The following is a 24,421-nucleotide window of genomic DNA, read 5'->3' on the forward strand; positions in this document are numbered from 1 at the left end:
AGACCTCGAATGAAGTACAAGGTCGGCAACTCTTCAGGAGGGTTTTCAGAGATGTCTCTTCTTCCAGGGAAGTGAACTGACAATTGTCAACTTGGGCGACATCTTTACCTTGAAAGAGGAAAAAACAAAAAAACAAAAAACCAGAGGCAGATGCATGCTGGTTTCAGAATGCTGCAACCTGACTTATGATAGGCTGGGCAAATCCTTCCCATCGCAGGGTGCTGAGGCACTGGGTTTTAAATGTCAGATGACTGGAAATTTGGTCCTCATAATTGCTGTCCTGTGTGCTACAGATGTCTGCAATTCGAGACTGCACAGCTGTGATGGAGAGGTGACTTGAGGGGACAGCTTCCCTCTCGACAACGATGTCCATGAACAGTTCCAAACAGCCAGTGTCTCCTGCAGCTGGGCTCCTCGCGAACACAACCTGCCACACAGAAAACCGGCTCTCAGTATTTTTCTCGATAATTTTCATGACAGTGGGGATCTTATCCAACAGCCTGGCCATCGCCATTCTCATGAAGGCATATCAGAGATTCAGGCAGAAGTCGAAGGCTTCCTTTCTGCTCTTGGCTAGTGGCCTGGTGATCACAGACTTCTTTGGCCATCTCATTAATGGAGGGATAGCTGTTTTTGTGTATGCTTCTGATAAAGACTGGATCCGCTTTGATCAATCAAACATCCTGTGCAGTGTTTTTGGAATCTCCATGGTGTTTTCTGGCTTGTGCCCACTTTTTCTAGGCAGTGCAATGGCCATTGAGCGCTGTATCGGAGTCACCAACCCTATATTCCATTCTACGAAAATTACATCTAGACACGTGAAAATGATCTTGAGTAGTGTGTGCATGTTTGCCATTTTCGTGGCTTTGTTGCCCATCCTTGGACACCGAGAGTATAAAATTCAAGCATCCAGAACCTGGTGTTTCTACAACACAGAACACATCGAAGACTGGGAAGACAGATTTTATCTTTTGTGCTTTTCTTTCTTGGGCCTCTTAGCTCTTGGTGTTTCGTTCTCATGCAATGCCGTGACTGGAGTTACACTTTTACGGGTGAAGTTTAAAAATCAGCAGCACAGACAAGGCAGGTCTCACCACCTGGAGATGGTCATTCAGCTCCTGGCCATAATGTGCGTCTCCTGTGTCTGCTGGAGTCCCTTTCTGGTAAGACCCTAAAGTATGGATGATTTCTGCTTCCCTGGGTTTATCTGTGTTCTGTGTGCAAAGTCTTTCTGGGAGCCGCTGGTCTAGAATGTCAATCTTTTAAATGCTGAAACTGACTTCAGAACTCAGCTCTGGCTGTGTTTGATCCACATGTTTATTTTTCCATAGGCCCCAAATGAAATGTGTTTCTGAACAAGTGTAACCATGGTCTTTCCTGCTTCCATGTGGGGACAGTATGAAGTAACATGAGTAGAAGTTTCAATGTACTGGGTGTCACTATCTTCTAAAATGTTGATAGAGTGGCTATGATAGACCACTGCAGCAGAATCAGGTATTTTAACAGAAAGTGACACAGATTTCCATTTGCAGACAGAGAAGAGCAGCTGTGGGGTACTTTATTTAAATTTGTTTATTATTTATTACAGTTTACTCACTTTGTATCCCAGCTATAGCCCGCTCCCTCATCTCCTCCCAGTCCCACCCTCTCTCCCTCTTTTCCCCTATACCCCTCCCCTAGTCCACTGATAGGGGAGGGCCTCCTCCTCTTCTACCTGACTCTAGCCTATCAGTTCTCATCAGGACTAGCTACATCCTCTTCCTCTGTGGCCTGGCAAGGCTGCACTCCCCAGGGAGAGCCAGCCATTGAGTCCATGTCAGAGACAGACCCTGTTCTTACTAGGGAACCTACATGGAGACTGAGCTGCCATGGGCTACATCTGAGTAGGGGGTATAGATCCCCTCCATGCATAGTTCTTGATTGGAGTATCGGTCTCCGCAGATCCATCAGGTTTTTTGGCTCTGTTGTTCTCCTTGTGGAGCCCCTGTCCCCTCCAGGTCTTTGTGGGACTGCTTTTAACATGTGAAGAACAAGTCACAGTTTGCCAACTATGGGGATGAGCTGAGATAGTTGGGAGGTTGGCCAACCGTGTGGATAATGAAGACAAGACCTCACTAGTTCACCAAGGCCAGAGCAATGCTGACAGTGTACGGAGAAGTATGACTGGCAGGAAGATCACGAAAGTAAAACTGTCATTACTTTAGAAACTCTGTAGCCAGCAGGCACCTGAGATGGCTTGGTGTTTAATCTGGGAACAAAGAAACTTGTAATTGAAGTGAAACATTCACATTCTCTTCCAGATAGAAGACAGAAAAACTGTAAGAGAGTCATGTCTCCAGCTCATTCACCGAACTCACTGTATGATGAGAGAAATGATCCTATGCGATTAGAAAAAGCATCCTTCTGTACAGGGAAAGGCAGGGCAAAGCAGTTTTGATTCTTTGCCTTCTGTGGTGAGGGAGCAGGCTGGCGTCCAGAGATGAGCATCCAGGATGGAACCAGGTTGAAACAAGGCAGGAGGAGAAGCAAAGTGGAGGTAGAGCAACGCTAGCTATGGCAATCACTAAGTAAGGAGGTCAGTGGTAAGTCTGTTAGCAACGTTCTGTCCTGTGTCCCTGGCATAGCGGCTGTCTGAGAACAGCAGCCTGTGCAGCTGGAATACATAACATAGGTGATCTTGGTGCACATAAAAAGTTGCTCAGGAGCCAAGGAAAAACATGGCTTTGTTTTATAAAAGAACTTCTTTTATAAATACTCAGTTATTTTCATCTGAATGCTTTGAGATTTTAATTTAGTTTCTTTAATTGGTAAATCATTTAAGAAATCTATTCATGCTTTCCCTGGACTAGCCAGGTAGAAGGCTCCACCTGAGAGGGCTGAGGCTCTCCTGACAATTCAGCTTCGGGAAGACTGCACTATCAGTTTATGGGATGCACAGTGAAAAAAGGCTGGAGTCTGGTTTGTCCCTAGTAGTATCTTGCTTTAATTGAAGGACAGAAGACATATCCAACATTTTGAATGACATCAGTGTTCATTCTGAGTGGCTGAATTTAGATTTACAATTCTTGGCACAAGGAATTTCTTAAGTTTTAAACTAACATGGTATTTCAAAATACAAAACGAGACCAAGTGAATTGTACTTAATTTGGCAACTGTGGAGGCAAACTGAACAGAGTGGGGTGGGGGGGTGGATGGTAAGGAAAATGCGAGCGTGAAGGGTGAAGGGCACAGCTCTGAAGAAGGAAGGACTCTGCAGTAGGCATTAGAGGAGGGACAAATGATCCAGACAGCACAGGAGGTCATAGAGAAAGTTCTGTTTAGTGCTGACCTTTGACCTTGAGGAACTGGAGTGAAGGTCAACTCCTGTAAGACCACAGAGGAAGTGGAACCCCAGACTCTAGCTAAGAGTATTTTTAATTCACATTTCCCATTTTTGGCTGATATTTTGGTTTTGTTTTATTGACCAGATAGATAATATGATATAATCTATATTTCAAATAAATTTATTGTGTTTCAGTTTGAGACTTTTTTTCTTTCATTCCCCCTTCCTCTACTCCTTTTGCTAGGCATACAAAGTAGCAGGCTTTCCTGAGCCATTTGCTTTATCTTCCCTTTAGGACTTATTGATATATTTAAGTGTCACTACTTCTGAAATGCTTTTTAGTGTTCAAATTCCTCCTATGTTAAATGCACAAGATATGTACCATAGGTGCTCCTAGCTAGCTGATACGGTGAGTTCTTTCAGCCACTCCAAGGGTTTGGCTGGTGTATGATGGGGTCGAGCTTCTGCCAATCACCCCATTCTGTCTAACAGTCATGTGGTGTGCTTCATTTCATGTAGGAGGAAAACGGAATTTGCTTTTTCCAAGAAATTGAGATTTAGAAGTCAAGAGTAAATATTGCATTTGTTTAAAATATAACTTACTAGTAACATTTAGGGTTTTTCCATATCTGTAGTTCATAACTGTAAATAAGATTAACTCAGATAAATTCACTGAATTAAAATTCCAGCTGGTAAATGCAAGAACCTACACTAGCCATTTAGCTTAGAGATACATGTAGAAACAAACTCACTCCAAACTCTGAAAGCCAAGCAACAATTATAAAATCTTCTTTTGAGTTACATTTACATGGAACTCAGTAGGTAGACCAGGCTGTCCTTGAACTTGTAGTGGTCCTCTTGCCCTGTCTCCTGAGTGCTGGAATTAAAAGCAGGCTCCACTATGTCCAGCTTCAAGTAACAATTTTTTTAATAACCTTTACTTTGCCTTTATATATGTGTACGTAATGATTCTTTTCAATGTTCTCTTCAAAGACTATCTGACTTTAAAAGGAGTTTACTGCAATTGCTATGCATATTTCTCCAGTTTGGTAGGGTAATAAATACTTGTTGACTGGTTGATTGAAACTTAAGTAGGATGAATGTCAAGAGATTGGAAATGATTGACCAGAATGGATTTTGAATTTTTTAGGTAAGAGATAAGCAAATACTGAAACACAATGGTGAATTTTAGTGTTTCCCACGTCAGCACCTGTAGATAAACAAAATGCTGAAATTCAGCTGTCTCTCAGCAGAACAGATGTTTATTTTACTGTCTCTTCTGAAACAGAGGATAATTTTACATGAAGGAAAACATAGAGTAGGTGAGAAACAAGATTATTTCATGTGCAATGGAGTTGACCCAGGAGATGTGTTCTTTTGTATATATAGAACTTAATTTAGATTTTCCTCAGACTATAACTCCTGTGCAAATGTTTCCAGTAATCTTTGTAGTTAAATATCTAGTCTCTGGGGTCATTAGCAGATACAAATCAATTAGATGGTTAGGTTAACTTTGAATGAAATTGGTGAATGTCTCAGTATTAAACTGACCAGGTGTTATAGAGTGGGTAGGCAATGATGGGGACAGAGAACCTCTGTCACGTGGCTATTAGGTAAAGACTGTTCTTTTTGGGAGGCTGACACACATCATTATTTAAAAACACTGAATACAATCTCTATATATCTGTGTTCTTGTTTTAGCACTAAAGGAGGGTAAATGGATACACATCTGTATGTGCTAAGTTAAAAAAATCCATAAATACGTATTATGTCTTGGATCTTAGTTAAACACTTTTAATCTTTTGACATTCTGTGTACATGACAATCAGCTAATATCTATGTGTCTAAATTTGTGCATACAACATGTGTTTATGTCTAGTATGTATATAATGAAGGCTCTTTAAATGTGTTACTTATTATTATTATTATTTGTGTGTGTATGTGACATTCATGACATGTATATACACGTACCCTTGGAGGCCAGAAGAGGGCATCAGAGTTTTTGGATCTAGAGTTACAAATTGTTGTGAGCAGCTTGACATAGGTATTGAGAACTGAACTCAGGTCCTTTGGAAGATAAGCAAGTGCTCTTAAATACCGAGTCATCTCTCCAGTGCCATCGGTATCTATATACATAGAAAATACGCATGTGTATACAGGCACACACACACATATACACAGAGAGAGAGAGAGATTACAAACAATTGTTAAATTATTTTTAAGTTTAAAACTATTACCTATGATACTATTAGGTCTGACCATGTGAAATAAGAGGGATACAACCGAAATTAAGAGCAAAGTGGACTCTTACTGTGTTATTTCATGTATTGGGAAAAGGCGGGTTCTTTGGTTATCATTGGGCTGTTGCTTACTTAACACTGTCTCAGCAGCTTTCCAGCCTAATGTCAGTGTGTTTTTGTTTGGAATATGGGAATCACAGTGTAGGTCCTTGGATGGACCCATGACTTCGGGGATTCACTTCTGTAAAGGTACTCAACAGCTCAGACACACACAATTGGCAGAAGAAGAAATAAACAACAAACAAACAAACAAACAAACAAACGCAGTAGGTGGAACTCTGCCGGCTCAGTTTGCGTGATGTAGGTGAGGGCGGCCTTCTCCCGCTGGGGAGGCCTGCCACAGGTGACAGCGATGGTCGCTGACAGGGGCTGGCACAGAAGTGGACCAGAAAACTCTAGGAGCACATTCCTACCCTGCGCCGGGCATCTTTTGCCTAGAACAGTCCCCCGACATTGCTGTAGCATTCACACTGTTTGTTTGTTGCTCATGTATTACCCTGCTTTCTAGGCTGTCTTAAGAATTATCATTTCTCAAATTCTCTCGAGTTCCTCGCTTTATTTCCCTCAAAGCACTCAGAAGCACATAATATTTCTTAGTTTGTCTGGTAATTGTTTTGGTTTTGCCTCTTTCAAAGAAGAAGAAACCTTCCAAAGAGGAAGGGACCTGTTTATTGTTATATCCTCAGTTCCCAGAGCAGTGTTGGGCCCACGGTTGGTTTCTATAGTAGGTGCTAGCCACTATATGCAAAGGAATGCTTGACGTGTGACTATTGACTAAGCTTTGCATTCTGGATGTGGCTTGGTTGGTTTTAGACCTCCAGTTCATGACTGGATTTGAAATGTTCTGAGAGGAAGAAAACTTCCGTCTGTAAAGCACTAGAGCCGGCAACAACCTGCGTGTTCTGAAGCTTGAATCTGAGCTGGAGTTTAGGACCTTGCCAGTGCTCTAGGACAATCCTATAGATAAACCGGGCTTGAGATTTTCTTCTCGTGTTATTACAAATATCTACTGTGTCATTTCCTCTGTTCGTCTCAGCAGTTCTTGGTGCTGTGTCCTATGGCATTTGTGTTTTAGTTTCTAAACATTAGTGGTGGTGGGAGAATGGATGATTAGTCAACAAAAACTGTCTAACAAAAATTAATAAACCAGGCATTAAATGGGAAGTCTTGAGGCAAAGGAAAATGTTAAGCAAAAAATAAAAAAATGTATTATAATTTGTCTCCATAGTGTGTAGCATTGTCTTTCCCTTTACAAACACCCCCATAATGCACTTGGGAGTTTCGTCAGGGGGCACGAGGAGAAGTTACTTTGAATAAAGACTTCCAGATGTTGCATGCTCACTGCCATAAAATGAAGTCTTTACTCTAAATGTTGAAATTTGTCTAAAATTGAGCTTGAAAATGTCATGTCTCTACTGGCTGATTGAATCAATATGTGTGTGTGTATTCCATATATGTGTGTGTGTATATATATGTATATATCTCCATCTGTATATCTGCCTAATTTCCTACTTACATCTTGATTTGTATATTTTTCGAGGTAGGTATTAGATATCCCTGCCTAGCCTTGGACTCATTGTGTACCCAAAGAGGACGTCAAACTTGGTCTCTACCTCCTGAGTTCTAGGATTACAGGTGTAGGCCAACCTTACCTGATTTACACAGTGCTGGAGATGGAATCCAAGGATTTGTGGGTACTCTGGAAGCACTGTACCAACGCAGTTACATCCCCAGCTCTTGACTTGTGCAGTAAGACTAGAAGACTGGACACGTTTTACATTTAGAAATCACTCCTCAGAATAGCCAGCCAGTCTGGTTCGGTGGATGCGGAAGCCCCCGGGAGAGGCGGAGAGGGGGCCCTTTGGCTGAATCTTGCTGGGGTATATTTCCTACAGGAGGGGCAGCCGTCTTGCCCACAACTCTGCCGCTGTCTGTAGTCATTCTATACAGTTACAGACAAACGTGAGAGTGGAGTGCTCTGCTGCTTGCTTCATTTGGGACGTGACCTCATGGCGCTTCCTGCTTCCAGGTTCGCTGAGGCGCCTGCAGAGGGCTTTTCTCACAGTCTTTTGGCAGCTTGTCTTCTGCCTGATACCGCTACCCACACCATGCCACACTTTGGAAAGCGTTCAGTGCACAGTGTTCAAAGCTAATTGCCTGCAATTTGTCTTTGCGATTCGTAAGTCTGTTGGCTCACGTCCTATCTATATAGAAAGCATATTGTTTGCAGATTTGAAATAGGACCGAATAAATGTGTTGCACTCCTGCACATGGAAAGGAACTTGACTTGGAAGAGTAACATTTTTCCTCATGGAAAAATCTACGCAGTGAAGGTCGGTTAGTCAAAGAAAAGACACTGCTAGGCTGAGAAATTACACAAAAACCAATTGCTTAAGATGAACATGGTGGTCTGGGAGATTTATTATTATTATTATTTTAAGTTCATTCTTTCTTGGCAAAACAAGATTTTTTTTCAAGAAGAAAGACAGAGAAATGTCCAAAGACGTCACAGACATGGGGGCCACACTTACAAAACATTGCTTGAACCGTTCGGGGATAAACAAATTTCTAACATGTGCATTGTAGTTATACTTTTGTGGATGCTCTTCTGATTTCCTGTGTGGAGTTTTTATTAAGCCTCCATACATTTAAAGCATAATTCAAGATGTGAACATTTCCAGATCTCCCTGGATTCCCCCATGTAAGTTTATGTGTGTGGACTTAAGTGAACAGGAGGTATATGGAATGGGCTCACATTTCTGTTTGCTTTGAAAGGTGTTAACAGCCACACCGGTTTGTCCTGGCATGACCATATTGTTTATCGGTGTTCAGGAAGGAATGGGGGAAATTCGTCTTTTGATCCTTGTAAACATATCTTCAAAGCTTGTGCAAACTTGTCACTCTGTTCTCTGACCTGGATGTGAGGGTGTTAATGCCACATAGGACTGGATGCAGTTGTGGTTTACAGGGACAGAGAGGCGATTTCCTTATTCCTCCTCAGCTATTGAATCTCCAAATAAAAACCAGACAGAGTGGGGTTGTGGTGTGGTGCTGAAGGAGACAGACAGTTGGATTGTGTGGAAGGAATCTTCCTAGCTTTTTTTTAGCATTGCTGCAAATCAAGCCGACCCTTGAGAACAGTTATTTAGAGCACAGGCTGGGAGCAGGACCACCATCCTCACACCCTCTTAGCTGTGACCTTGGACTTACCCTGAACTAATCTTGCACTTATGGGAACCGATTGCAACAATTATACTTATTCAGAGGTATTATTGGATTAAATTACTTGACTTTCCCAAAAACTGCAACAGAGCAATCGGCACATAATAGAACTACAACATTAAAAAACAACTCTATAAAACTAATGCCACAGTTTCTAATCGCCATCCTGATTAAATTAATTGTGTTTAGTTCAGATGTTATTCAGGCCTCCACCCCACCCAAGATGGGCTGGAGGACACAGAGAAAAAGGGTAGAAGCTTATAGTTTCAGAGAAACTTTTTTTTTTTTTGGATATTTTTACTTGCTTCTATTCTGGTCCTTATTTTAGTATCTCCTCAGATGTAGATGGTGCCTGATAATCATTTGCATCTTGGTTGATTTTGAATATTCTCACACTGTAGGTAACAAATCAAGTTAAAATTAACAAATATTGTTGGACTATCATAGGGCACCATGCTTGGGGCTGTGAGTGGTGCCAGGAAGGAGAAGAAACAGACTAGCTCCTTTCCCACAGAGAGGGGAATAGCTCAGATGGAGTAAGAGGTGTGAGGGTTTTGCTCCTGAGGAGGTGAGTGCAGCTGGTTAGAGCCTGCTCGAAAGCCCCTTTCCTTTACTCTTGGCTGTGTGTGTGTGTGTGTGTGTGTGTGTGTGTGTATGTGTGTGTGAGTGGAACAATTTTCTCACATAATTGAGTGGGTATCTAGCTGGGCATGGTGGTGCATGGCTTTAATCCCAGCACTTTGGAGGCAGAGGCAGGTGAATCTTTGTGAGTTCAAGGCCAACCTGGGCTACCAAGAGAGTTTCAGGACATCCAGGGCTGTTACACAGAGAAACCCTGTCTCAAAAAACCAAAAAAAAAAAAAAAAAAAAAAAAAAACAGCCAACAAACAAACAAACAAAAAACCCAACCAAACAAAAACAACAACAACAACAAAAACCAAAGTGGGTACCTCAATAGCACCTGCTTTATAGGTTTGTGGCAAAAATCCAAACAACCAAGGAACAAAACAAAACACCCTCCCAACTCCCCCCTTATCCCAGAGACTGGAGAGATTGACATGTGAGAAAGCACTGAAAAGTTTGTCTGATGTACCTTAAGGGCCATGTGTTTTCAGTTATTATGCTATTGCCTTTATTGCTGCTGTCACCATTAAATGACAGTCCTTTCATATAGTAATTTTGTCAATGAGATCATCAAAAGGCCTCTAAAATTACCTAGCTGATGAAATGAGTGTTATGGCAGGAGTTTTGTTTTGAATAACTAGCTAGTTGTTCCAAATTACTAGTGGCTGTTTTAAATTCCTACCTGCCTTATATTGGAATTCTTCTATAGTACATGCCTAGATCTTCCTGAACCACTTAGTCAATTCTATTGATTGATTGATTGATTTGAGGCAAGATCTCCCTTTGTGGTTCTAGCTGTCTGTGAACCCTCTATGTAGACTAGGTTGGCCTCGAACTCACAGAGACCCATTTGCCTTTGCCTCCTGAATGCTGGTATTAAAGGCATATGCCACTGTGCTCAACTATTTATCTCCTTTCTTATCCACCACATGTATCTTCTTAATCCTTTCATCACAAAATTCTACACAAAGTGTCTGAAGAAATTTGATGTCCTGTTTTTATTGTTTTGGTTATATTTTGAAATCCGGCAGTAGTAGTTTTCTGTAAGGTATGTTTGGAAACAGTATGGGCTAGATGAGAAAGCCCTTTTTATGAGTTTTACTACAGCCCCTTTCTCATCATGGCCCTTGTTAGCCTATGTGGTAGCTGTTATTGCCTTTATTATATCACTGACAGCTCTGGACTGGGTTTCCATCCCCCATGGAGTGCCAGGGCCTACTCTACACTGCAGAGATGTTTCATGGTTTGTTGGTCTCCCTTCTCCCTGTCAACTGAGCCCCTGTCAACTCTCTGCCCTTCCATTGGCAAGATGGTAGACATGTAAGGAGCCACTAATTGGTCATGCTGATGGAATCAGGGCAAGAAGAATGAATCACTTGCTTAAACCAGAGAGACCACTGTTTCTCAAAACTCCTATTTCTTACAATATTATGTGTAAACAATACAAACTGGTTTATAATGTCAAATTAATTTAATATGTGATTTTTTTTGCAATTGCAGTCATTTTGTCTGTAAGATGCTGGAATGAATAGCATAACCACATTGTACTGAGGCAACTTTCAACAGTCCTGAGTCATCTGCATGTTTGAGTATTCCAGCAATGCATCTTCAAGCAAAATAGGCCTAGATTTTCTTTCCTCTTCTTTCATTCTTTCAGTGCCTTTTGGTTGGCTCTTGAGGTTGGGAGCAAGAAAGCGAAATATGACCAGAAACTCCTGATTCCTATTTGGCTGTGACTTTCTATCCCCATACGGCAGCCTGTAGATGAGTAGGTGCTTTACTTTGCTAATTCAAACAGTGTGAAGGTAGACCAGAAGGAGGTCAGAGTGTGGCAGAGTGTGGAGCCAGTTTTAAAAGTTTGATTTTAACGAGCTCCAGGAACTTGGTACTGACCACGGTGGTCCTCAGTACCTGGAATTGCCCCATTCCTCTTGCAGTCCTGCCAGGGTTTGGGTTCAGTGTTGCTCAAGACATGTATTAGTAAGACACTTCTGAGAATTTCCCTCCTGTGTAGCACACCCCAAGGGTTTGCTTAAGTAGGAAATGTTCCTTTTCAGTAAGGCTTTGATAGAATTGCTCATAGGAGGGAAAAAACTCTGCAAAGACTTCCATATCTCTCATTTCCTAGCATATAAGTTCTTTTCTTAATTGTAACTAAGAAATCAACAGATGGCTCTACAATTCCAATGAAAGGAGGATTCATTTCTGATATTGTTTAATATCATATGGTTATAACTATGTGTTCATATTTTTTTATTTTTGAGAATATAATTTAAATACAATTTATCTTCCCTGTAGTTTTACTACCAATAGTTTATGCCATTTTTCAGTATGTGGTTCCCTTTCCCCATCCCTGAGTTCATTTCAGCTCCTTGCCCTGCTTTGCCAGGGTGGGTAGACTTGCACAGTGTTGATAATTTGGTCATACCAATGAAATTAGGGCAAGAAGAAAGAAACACCTTAAACCGGAGAGTCCATATCTATCCCTGAATGAGAAAAGTGCATGTCCTGCCAAACTGAAAACAGCAACAAAACTGCAGCCCTTATAAACATGGGTAGGTTCTGGCACTTTTATTGGGTGTGTGGTGGTTCTTTTCCCTGCTGAAAGCCTGAAGACAACTAGGGCTGACTCTTTCCTATTTCAAGGGAATATAAACAACCACTTTGCCAACCAAGAAAAAAAAATCCAAACAATTCCAACTGTATGGTGGAAAGCAGAGAGCTCTGCCTTTTAGCACTGACCTTTTACACCTAGAGAAGGCTGATGTGCAAGTACAGTGTCAAGGCCAACCAGCTAAAAGCGTTTCTGGATACAGAGGAAGACAGTGATCTGTCTAGCAGTGAATTCTATGTGCACTGTTGGCCTTACTCGACTTTCTCAAGTCTGATTTGTCTCTATAAGCTAAGTGTTTACAACATGAAGCCAGTTTGCCTATTCAGAGGAGATTGGTATTCCACACCGTGACCTAGAAAACCACTTTACATACGGCTGGAGCACTGGGAGGATAACATGATTTACGCGCACCCATTCCTTGTCTCAAACACCTCTGTTGATTTACAGTGGCATTAAGAGACAGGCATCTCTGTGTTCAGTAAGACAAACCACCTTTCTCTTGGATGTCTGGGTTTGTTTTGCCAGGTTCTCAAAAACGGAGGCTGAGATAAACACAGCTCACTCAGACACTATTTATCTGCTCAGCAGTGTAAGGAGACAGGAGAAAACCACTTAGAAAGCATGCTTCATTGTGGTTTTTGAATGATGCCTTGCACCGTCATGTGAGGAGCAAAGTTCTAGCATACAAGAAGACCCTGGGAATCTCTACTGTCATCCCAGTCCTTACAAGACAAACTGCTCTGAACACACTTTGACCTACAGGCTGAAAGTCTCTCCTTGGAATGACCTTCAGATTCTCTGTCTTTGGGAGGCCACTGGGCATTCATGAAAGGAGAACTCTGGGCCTCCCTGGACTATTCTGGAAAAGGGTGACTTTAGAAATAGCTCAATACAGTTTATTAAGTAACATTTTTACAGCTGAAATCATAACAATTTCATGTGAATGCTAGCTGTTGAATAATGTTTTTCCTTGTAGATTTTTTGAAAAAGAAAACACATCCTTTCATTGAAAAAAAAAAAACGACAAGCTTTCATGATTTCATGTGAAAAGCAACCACATGTGAACAATTAATTTTTTAAATTTATTTTTTATTTTTTATTTATTACAATTTATTCACTTTGTATCCCAGCTGTAACCCCCTCCCTTGTCCCCTTCCAATCCCACCTCTTTTCCTCCCATGCCCCTTCTCCAGTCCACTAATAGGGGACGTCCTCCTCCCCTTCTATCTGACCCTAGCCTAGCAGGTCTCATCAGGACTGTCTGCGTTGTCCTTCTCTGTGGCCTGACAAGGCTGCTCCCCCCTCCGGGGGAGGTTATCAAAGAGCCAGCCCATGAGTTCATGTGAGAGACAGTCCCAGTTCCTCTTACTAAGAAACCCACTTGGAGCCTGAGTTGCCATGGGCTACATCTGTGCAGAGGTTCTAGGTTATCTCCATGATGGTCCATGGTTGGAGTATCAATCTCAGAAAAGACCCCTGCGCCCAAATTTTTTGGTTCATGGAGTTCCTGTCCCTTCCAGGTCTTTCTGTCTCCCCCTTCTTTCATAAGATTTGCTGTACTCTGCCCAAAGTTTGGCTATGAGCCTCAGCCTCTGCTTTGATACCCTGCTGTGTAGAGTCTTTCAGAAGCCCTCTGTGGTTGGCTCTTGTCCTGTTCCCTGTTTCCTCCCTCTTTCTATGTCTACTCCATTTTCCTTTCTGAATGAGGACTGAGCATCTTCCCCAGGGTCCTCCTTCTTTCTTAGCTTCTTTATGTGTACAGATTTTAGTATGTTTATCCCATATTATATGTCTAATATCCATTTGTAAGTGAGTTTATACCATGTGTGTCTTTTTGCTCCTGGGATACCTCACTCAGGATGATCCTTTCTAGTTCCTACCATTTGCCTGAAAATTTCATGATATACTTATTTCTAATTCCTGAGTAGTATTCCATTGTGTAAATGTACCACACTTTCTGTGTCCGTTCCTCAGTTGAGAGACATCTCGGTTGTTTCCAGATTCTGGCTTTTATGAATAAAGCTGCAACAAACATGGTTGAGCAAATGTTCTTATGGTATATTTGAGAATATTTTCACTATATGCCTAGGAGAATATTTTCACTATATGGATCTTGAGGTAGCATTATTTCCAATTGTCTGAAAAAGTGCCAGAATGATTTCCAAAGTGGTTGTACAAGCAAATTTGTGAAGCATTCCATATTTTTAGTGGGACCTCATGAAACTGAAAAGCTTCTGTAAAGCAAAGGACACTGTCATCAGAACAGAATGACAGCCTACAGACTGGGAAAGGATTTTCACCAATCCTTTATCTGACAGAGGACTAATATTCAGTATATATAAAGAACTCAAGAAGTTAAAGAGCAACAAATCAAGTAATCCAATTAAAAAATTGGGGATAGAGCTAAACAGAGAATTCTCGATAGAGGAATATCGAATGGCAGAGAAACACTTAAAAATGCTCAATGTCTTAGCCATCAGGGAAATGCAAATCAAACAACCCTGAGATTTCATCTTACACCCATCAGAATGGCTAAGATCAAAAACTCCAGTCACAACACATGCTGGAGGGGGTGTGGCGAAAGGGAAACCCTCCTCCACTGCTGGTGGGAATGTAAACACAAAGATATTTAAATCTATATGTGGCTGGTGAAAATCACCTCTAAGAAAATGCTGCCTTGGAAGGTAGAGGCAGGAGGTTCAGAAGTTGAGGATCAGCCTCTGCAACAAATTGAGTTCAAGGCCATCATGGGCTACATAAGATCCTGACTCAAAAGCACCACCACCACCATCACCACTACCACTAAACAAACAAACAAAACCAAAGAAGCAAGCAAAAACAACATCAAAAGAAATTAAACTAATTCAATTATTTATTTGAATGGCAGTTCCAAACTGTTGGTTCACCTTAAGTTACTTCTACAGCATTCTCAGTGAGACCTGTGATGATTATTGTAGCTTATATTTATCTCACTTTGCACAAAACAAATAAAATTTGATCTGTTCTTAGTGTGTTTGTTTTGTGACTGGCTGTCTCTCAAGTTAGTAGAAACTCCTCAGTGACACAGCCAATGCCATCTGTTTCTACTCTGCTTCCTTTGGTACCTCGTACATGGCTTGGGAAGGTCTAAGGAAAATTCAGCTCATCCTTTAGAATCCTTTAATCACAAATGAAATTAGTAAAGAAAATAACAACCTTATGTCAGTGGTTATTAAGTGTCCAGGATGTCATACAAAGGTTTTGTTTGAAAATATTATTTTTTTGCAAAATGTTATAACTTTCTGAAATATAACTATAAAACTGTCATTGTGGTGATGGTTTTTAAAATTATTGCTTAGAAGTTGTGTCCTAAGAATTCAGAATTAATTAATAAATTAAGAAAAGCCCTGAATGCTTACCTCCTCCTGTGTACACAGGCATGTAGTCTTAAGGTACCTTGAAAATATCAGCCCATTGAATCCCACAGCATTTCCCTGTACTTCAGACACAGAGAACATCAATGAATAGAGATATTTTGGGGGCTTAACCCAAAGAATGTAACAACTTGCAGTGTCTGTATTCACCATCGTGAGCTATTATTCAAGAGAATTAACCATACATTATGTCTGAAATCATAGTTAAAAATAAAATATCCCCAGACATAAGGTAACAGTATTCTGACACACACAAAAAAATACAAAGATTTTTGATTTGACCATGATTTTTGGAGAAAAATAAATGTGACTAGAAAGAGTATTCATTTTGTATTCTATTGTTATGATAATATAGGTCTGGCTATAGGGTTGTCTGAACAAATTTGCTAAAAATTGCACTTCTTATTTTTTTTTAAAGAAATTATTCTCCTCTCCTTTATAGAGCATGACACTCCCTTCTCTCCCATGTTTCCCTCCTCCATCTAAACTGACCTCTAATTTACCTGAATAAATCTAAAAGTTCCAAATTTAGAAATAGACTGCCCTGTTAATTGGCAATGGATATTAAAACCACTTTTGATTTTGGAAGCAAACATTTTGGCCTCTGAGAAGCATCTTTACTCCTGACATTGAAACTTCAGAGCCCCACCCAGAGGCCACAAGTCCTTTCCATGTGTTCCCAGAAGACCCGGGCTGTCAGATGACCCAAACCAGAGGGCTCTGCAAGGAGCCAGCAGTGCTTTGGTTACAGCACAGCAAACCTTTGTCGTGATTTGTGCCTCTCACCTCCAGCAGAATGCTTACCGGCCCACGTGCCTTAACTTCTGATGGCTTTGCCACTAGTGCACCCCTGCTGTGTTCATGCTCAGACACGTCTGTAGTTGGAGGACAACATAGTTCTTTGTGTGTGTATGTGTCTCTGCACATCCTGAGGCTGGCGATTTCTCTATCTTTACCTTGTTTCCTTGAGGCAGGATCTCTCACTGAACCTGGAGCTGTGACGCCAATGATGCTGCTGTGTCACCTTTCCACAGTGCTGGGTTTACAGGCACTGATGGCAACACCCAGCTTCGAATGTGAGCGCTGGGATCTGAGGTCAGCTCTCATGCTTTCATTCCACCCTACCATGTATGGGTGAGAGTGTGTGTACATGCACATGTGTATGAGCACGTGCATACACGCATCTGTGTCTAAACATGTAAGTACAGTTCCACTTGGAGGCCAGAAGAGTGTTGGATCTCCTGGAGCTGGAATCACAGGCAGTTATGAACCACCTGATCTGGGTTCTAGTAGCTGAATTTGCAATAGCAGCACCCACTCTTAGCTTCTGAGCCATCTCTCCAGCTCCAAGTTCCCAAGTTTGGTGAGGATTGAAAGAGAGGGCCTTAGTGACAATTTACTATTTTTTAAAAAACAAACCAACTAAAAAACACATACGTAAATATGATGTTTAGAAACATTCACTCATTTATTCACTAAGTATTTTTCTCAAAGCACTGCATTTGTCAGCCGGCGTTTGTTCAAGCTTGCTAGGCCTGTGCTGCTCTAGAGAGGCAGCGGCGTCTCTCCTGGGAAGGTCAGGTTCTTCTGCAGGGGTAGGATGCTGAGGTGAAGGGCAGTGTAGAGAGGGGCAGAGGGTAAGTGAGGACACAAATCATCAGGAGGGTTTCAGACAATGGTTAATTGGAGTGGACGTGGGTATGGGGATATTTTGGGTGGGATGGCTAAGGACACACTCATAAGGAGCCTGCGGCTGCATGTCTAGAAGAATACAACCATGGATGACACTGGCACTTTTCTAGAAGACCTTAGACTGTTTTAATGAAGCCCCTGAAGAAGCAAGCATTTCTGAAGAGAAAAAGAAAGATGGTGCTACCTCAGTCAGCCTTGGCATAGTCTGTCCCGAGACATCTGTGGTTTCTGAGTAGATCCACTTCTTTCCAGAGTCTGCACCCGGCCTGAAAAGGCTTGTGTTCATTCCCAGGGAGACAGGAAACTCTGCATTCCCTGCTTTGGCTTTGTATTCACCTACCAGACACTGTGAGGCACTTGCTAAGGGCAGAGAGATCTCAGCTGTACGGTTTGTGTCAATGAACATCTGTCCGTGCTGACTTCATTCATGCCTGTGAATTCTCACTGTCTGGCTTAATCGCAGCGTGAAGCCAGTCTCCACGTCCATGTTTGAACCTCTTCATCTATGAAGTGAGTTCCTATAGCCTGATGTATGCTGCATAATTTGTGACTTTGACGATGCTAACCACACATTCTGTGACTAATTGTTAACAGTCAATGTGAAATTTAGGTTTGAGTGCACATGGATAAAAATGGATAAGGGCAGTATGAGTTTTCACATATCATCTCATAAACATTCCGCAAAAGGTGATGCATGGTTCCCATCATTATTAGGGCTGTGGTTTGTACTTTATTCTCCACTAAAATTCAGTGGTAATTAAAAGCTGTGACCAAGTACCTACCAGACATTTTCACGTGTGTTACATAAGCATCAAAATGACTAAAATAAGATCTCACCCTCAAAGGAGTCTGTAGTTTGTGTGTAGAGGTACACACAGAACTAGCTCTGTTACAAAAGACTCGTGAAGTCCACGGTCTGTCAAGGAACTCATGGGATTTCCTTACACACTTCCTTTTCACCAATGTATCAGATGCCAGGAGAAGCTCATATCATATCTTTGTTTTCTTTTCAATGTGGGTATGCTTAACGAGTTCAGCTCTTCTCCGAGGTGCCAGCAATCTCTACTACCTTTTGGAATTTTGGACTTTTGGAGCTCAGGGTTAGAGGGATCTTGTATCTCATAGTGGTCACTGGTCAACCCAGCCAGGAAAATATGGATGCTAATCCACTTCATCTTTTGTATTAAATAGTTTACCTGAACCCAAGGCATCATCTCTACTTATTTTTCTCTTGCCTGTTTCTAGAGAAACCATATTGTTTTTAGTGAGGCCATTTTTGTGGTATTACTTGCAAAACCTCTCAAGAATACAGTATCTTCCACATAATTTCAGAGGAAGGGCTTGGCTTCTGGTTTCACAAATAATACCACAAAACCTGGCAACTAGATAGAGAAAAACAACAGAATTAATATAATGGAAAAAAGGGTGGTAGAACCGGAGCTTCAGTTTTATAGAGTCACGCAAGACAGAAAATTTCTGATGTTTGCCCACTTCTCCAGGGCCAGAAATGAGTCTTTAGTGCTGTGGCGTGACAGCGGCAAGGGATGTAGGTTGCTGACACAAAGATTTTCATTGGAAATGATTATAAAATACATGCAAGGTATCTCTATGGCCTATCTTGAATGTGTTCACAGTTTTAAAATGACACTGAATGCTGCTTCTTTCATGTTTATTTACATAGCTTACCTATGGAGAGCTGTGTTAAGGTTCTGGCCAAGGATGTTGGGGCTTTAGCCACTGTTTTGACTACTCCTGAGGGCCTGGTGGGGGGGGGGAACTTCCAGGAGAGCCTTTTAACTTTGTCACTTCCCAGTCTGAAGTGAGGTAATGGCAAGGTTTCCAGAGACAAATCTGAGCTCTGCAGGGAGAAGCATCAGAGCTGTAGCTTTGGCCCTATCCCCTCAGGCAGGATAGGAGGGCCATCCTGCTGGTCCGGTTTGGGCCACAGAGGCTAGTTGCCTTCCCTAATTTCCCCTTCTCCACAGGTGAAGAGTCATTCCTACTTCTACGCTAGACCTTTATGCTCTATGCAGCATCTGAGTTGTCTTAATCTTCATGCTGTAATTGTGCTATCAACTACAGAGAAATTATCAGATGAGAGAAATTATCAGATGTGTGTGTATAACATGTGTTGTGGATGTTTTATGTTTGTGTGTCTACATGTATGCAGGTATATGTGCTCATGCAGTCACCTGCTTGTGGAGGCCAGAGGTCAACTCTGATGTCATTCCTCAGATTCTGAAACCCACCTCATTTTTTTGAGATAAAAATCTCTGACTTTTACAAGCTGGGCATCCAGCAACCCCAAAAACCCACGTCTCTTCTCCCGAGTGCTGGGAGGGCCAGTATAGACCCATCATGCCCAGGCTCTATGAGAGTTCTGGGGATCAGATTAGGTTCTCATGCTTACATGGCAAACATTTCAACAGCTCTCTCTCTAAACCTCAACTCCAGAAATTCTTCATAGACGTAGAAGCTTAGTGTTTATCTCTCTCAGTTACCTCAAGGAGGGAAACAACAAAGTTTAGTGACAGGGTAACACTCTCATTCACCAATGTCATCTCTGCAGAGCTCAGTGCCTCATTTATTATGCATCTCATTTGAACTTATTCGTGCAAGTATTCTAAATAAGTATGACCACTGATAAGGCATATTATAATGAACAATGAGAGTGATGTGTACCCACCAGATAACATTTAAAAATTTAGAAATTAAAATTTTAAGTCCTTTAAAAATGTTGGTGCTGCTGTTGGGGCTGATGACATGGCTCAACAATTAACTTTGCTTAAGCATGCTTGCTGGTCTTCTGGAGGACTGGGGTTTGGCTCACAATACCCATGCCAGCTAGCTTACAGCTGCCTGTAACTCCAGCGCCAGGTCTGAAGTTCTCTGCAGCCACCTACATGCCTGCATGTACATACACACAGACAGGCAAGAGATACTCACACACATAAATAAAAAAGAATCTTAAAGAGATATCATTCTTTGATTATATCTGTGCATTATTGCATATGTGATATTTTAAATGAGAGGTTATTTTTCTTATAAGATATCACTAGTGTTGCTAGTATAGGGTAACTTAAGTTAGTACTTGTTGTGATTTGGATATTGAGTGCTATCTTTGCCCTGAATAAAGGTCAGTCATTAAAGGCTTGCTCCTTGGGTTTGCCTGTGAGAGGGAGGGGCCTAGTGGAAGCTCTTTATGTTATTGGAGGTTTGCCTTTGGGAGGTTACTTTTTGTGGGATACTTTGTTAGTTCCAGTGAATGAAGATGGGCAGCTTGCTGTCTCTCTGCCTTGGTGTGAGTGACTCACTTGCTGCCACATGGACAGCTGCCATTGCCCTCTGCCATGTGTCATGGGCACTCTGCAGCCAAAACCCAGAGTCTTATGATGCTGTTCAGACTTTCATCTTCTTTAAAGAAGCATGTGGGGTGGGTGTGTTCCTCTGTCCCTCTCCATAGTATTACCCGGAGGTATGGTCTATCAGTGAACTCTTTGCTGTTTCTCCTAGGCTGAATAGCCAGTGAGCTTTCAGGAACATCTCTGACTCCATCTCCATACTAGGTTACAGGCATGAGTGGCCACACCCAGCTTTTTATATGGATGCACAGATTTGAACTCTGGTCCTCACATTTGCAGGACAGCTGTGCTCTTACCCACTAAGCCATTTTCTTAGCCCCTGATGCTAAGAACATTGCTATAGACTCTTCTTAAAGAACATTGCTATACTTTGGGTCCTCTGTGTACTCTAAAGGCCTATTTGTTTGGGGATGGTGAAGAGTGGAAGGATGGGCCTTAGGTGATTGTAGGCATACATTTGAAAGGACACTAGGACTGTTATCCCTCCTCTGTTTCTCTTTGCTCCTGGCTATCATTAGGTGAACAATATTCTCTGCTATGGGATTCTGTCATGAACTGATGTGTCACCAAAGGCCGAAAGTCTTGGTACATAATGATCATGGTCTGAAAACTCTGACCCATGACAACAACCACAGACTTAGATATTTCATGGATAGACTAAAGGTAGCATTACATGGCCAAGTATTTTACACTATATATTGTCCATGCATATATAAATTCATGTACCTATCTATAGCTATACTTATTAATAGGCTGAGTATTTTTAAAATGCTGAAAGTTACACTGGCAAAGGTAATTTTGCTCAAAGATTCAAGTCAACAAGCTGTAATCTAGAAAATACTAGTGCCTATGTTGAGCATAACTGAAGGGAAAGAATTTCAGTATGCTACTCTGAAGAAAGTTAAAAGCACAACTGTAGTGTCTGGTGACACACTCCTGAAATCCCAGCATTTGGGAAGAAGAAACAAGAAGTAGAGACAAAAACAAATTCAAGGCCAGTTCAGCTACATGTGAATTTGAGGCCAGCCTTGGCTAGCAGAAACCTAGCTGAAAAAAAAGAGAAATAACCAAAGATTAAAACTAAAATATAACTACATGACCCTGAATGGTTAGTCTAGGTGCTAAGAACCATTGTTTTATTGTTGCCTATTAAGCAGATGAACTAAAAAATTTATAAAAATTAAATAGTTTAAATTGACTTGACTGACTGATGAGCGAAGGCTGTTTCCTGAGCAGAGTAGAAGCCTGCATGGATTGTGTTTTTCACTGTGCTTCAGTTATGCTTTAGAGTCACTTGAAGACTTCATTTCTTCCCCTGACCCAGCTCCCCCCCAGCTCTGCAATCCATTGTTTCATTTTCTTGTCTGGAAAGAGGATATAAAAATACCCAGAGAGTTGTGGAGAGTGCATGTGCCGTATTAACTTAGGAAAGCTTTTTCAAATCCTTAGTTTCTCTAAAATTTATGGGTGTTTTTTATCTTTAAAGGGACACCCATTTCTTTAAGACTTCTCATGGAATGACAAATGATTGTACTAGAGCTTAGAAATGCTTTGGGCAATATTTTCAAACTACTGTAATAACAAACCACTGGGACAATTGGCAATTTCTCTCTGGAAAAACATTCTGTTTCAGGACAGATGGTTTACTGAAACACCTTATTGGTACCGGCTGCTTTTGCTATAAAAGGCGTGTTGTAAACATTCAAATGAAGCAGGCTTTGCTCATGAAACAATGCCTTCGTAATTCCATGACCAACTTCCAACTAGCCATCTTCATCCTAACTCATCCACATGATCCTAGTGACTGCTCTGTTTAAGCCATAAAAGACAAACACTGCTTGATTAGGATGAGCATGTCTATGTTTATATTTAGAATATAAACAATTTTTCATATTAACTGCAGGTTTAATAGGAGTCATCATGACTGGAAATGAGAATTCATAGAGCCATAAAGTGCATAGTTAAAAGTAAAATGCCTCAAATTCTGGTGGGATAGATGCCAGCTTTCTTCTTCAAAATCGGACATTTTGCCTATTGAGGGTTTACTGTAATCATTGCCAAAGACAGAAATGATGGAGGAAGAATCATAATTAGAATAATGACTCCTCAGATTAAGTAATAAAAAATTCTAACAAGCATCTGAATACCAATGTGAGAATGAGAGGAAGGAGACTATCAAATGAAAATCATACCGTGGAATGGATATGAAGACACCTAAAAACAAAAAAGGATATCACTTCATGCTAACATCTTACTTTAAAGATGCCCAGTGGTGCACGCTTTTAGTTATGACACTAAGGAGGCAGAAGCAAAGCCAACAGGCTAGCCTGGTCTATATAGCAAATTAGAAGAAAGAAATAAAAGATTCTGGCATTGCCACTTACTAATAGTTCACTTTATTTTTGTTAGTTCACTTTCTTTCTGTTCTAAAAAACCAGATTTATTTGTTGAGTATATGTCTGTTTGAGTATGTGAGTGTATATTGTATATGTGCCTGTGTCTACATACAGGAGGCCAGAAGAGATCTCCAGACCCCTTGGAGCTGGAGGTACAAACATTTATGGAATGTCCAGCTGAGACTGCACAACAAACACTTTTAGTCACTGGTCTGTGTCTTTCCAGTCCTGACATCTGTGTTCTGACAGAGGTCTTAGTCCATTTGGCCTGTTAGGTAAGTTTGTTGGAATGGGCACAGAGGATTCAGGGCAAAACATCTATGAGCTTAAAGCAGTTCTGGCTTTAAGAAAAGATCCTAGTGACAGTAGAAGGTTAGCTGAAAGACAGCTGGACATCCATGTGGACAGAAATTGAAATGTCACGTTTGAAACATGAGCTCTACCAAGGCCAATGAGGGTCGGTATTCCTTACCTAAGAGTTTCCACTCAAAAATCCCAATTCCTCCAGATTTTGCTTTATTAAGATTTACTTTGTTTTTATTTAAGTGTATGCTTGTCTGGTATGTGCATGTGTAGGTGTGTGTCCTATGGACATGAGAAGAGTGTGTCAGATCTCCTGGACTGGAGTTAAAAGTGATCTACTCAGTGCAGATGCTGGGAACCAAACTCAGGTCCTCTCCAAGAGCAGCAAGTACCCTTAATTGCTGAGCCACCTTTCTAGTCCATCCACCGTCTTGTAGCTGGGTAACCTCAGCTACAAGTTAACCTCTCATATCTTGGCATCAGCATCTTCAAATAGGGATAATACTACTCCTTTCACACTTGGAAGCAGTTGTAAGTGGATACCAGTAGGTACCATGATGCAGAGCAAGCCTTCAGTGGTGCTTGGGTTACCGCCCACTCAACATCTTGATAATAATTGTAACAGCAGGCAGGTAGACTTGGGTTTCAGATTTATCTTGACCAGTTTCTAGATGCCATAACCTGAGCTAGGTAATATCTCTGGTTTTGTGTTATGTTTTATTTTTTGCCTCACATCAGAAGCAAGGGCCTCTCAGGATTTCATGATAATGAAATAACTTAAGGTATATCTTACCCCTTTCTTGAGAGGCTCTTTCTTGAGAGGGTTAGATTCACCCCTCATTTCATACATTATCCCCTTAGCTGGTATGGAGCTTTTTGATTTGGGACTGTCACATTATAAATGGAGAGGTGTCACTATAGCAATGTAAGGCTTCACTAAAGTGAGACTTGTCACTATAGGAAGGGTGTCACTATAGCAAGGAAGAGTGTCACTATAGCAAGGAAGAGTGTCACTGTAGCTAGGGAGGGTGTCACTATAGCAAGGAAGGGTGTCACTATAGCAAGGAAGGGTGTTACTATAGCAAGGAAGGGTGTCACTATAGCAAGGAAGGGTGTCACTATAGCAAGGGAGGGTGTCACTGTAGCTAGGGAGGGTGACACTGTAGCTAGGGA

At 41.4% G+C, this 24,421-nt stretch overlaps 1 protein-coding gene across 1 annotated transcript in view; it reads left to right on the forward strand.

Moving 5' to 3' along the window:
* The first annotated feature begins 365 nt into the window (after positions 1-365).
* Positions 366-24,421, forward strand: part of Ptgfr (prostaglandin F receptor) — a 32,525-nt gene continuing 8,469 nt past the window's right edge. Inside the window, exon 1 of the mRNA XM_055614408.1 lies at positions 366-1,163. Coding sequence (XP_055470383.1) covers positions 366-1,163 — 798 coding nt within the window. The remainder of the gene's footprint in view (positions 1,164-24,421) is intronic.

The sequence above is a fragment of the Psammomys obesus genome, unplaced genomic scaffold (assembly GCF_907164565.1).
Source record: "Psammomys obesus unplaced genomic scaffold, mPsaObe1.curated_primary_1811, whole genome shotgun sequence".
In the NCBI taxonomy this organism is placed as follows: Eukaryota; Metazoa; Chordata; class Mammalia; order Rodentia; family Muridae; genus Psammomys; species Psammomys obesus.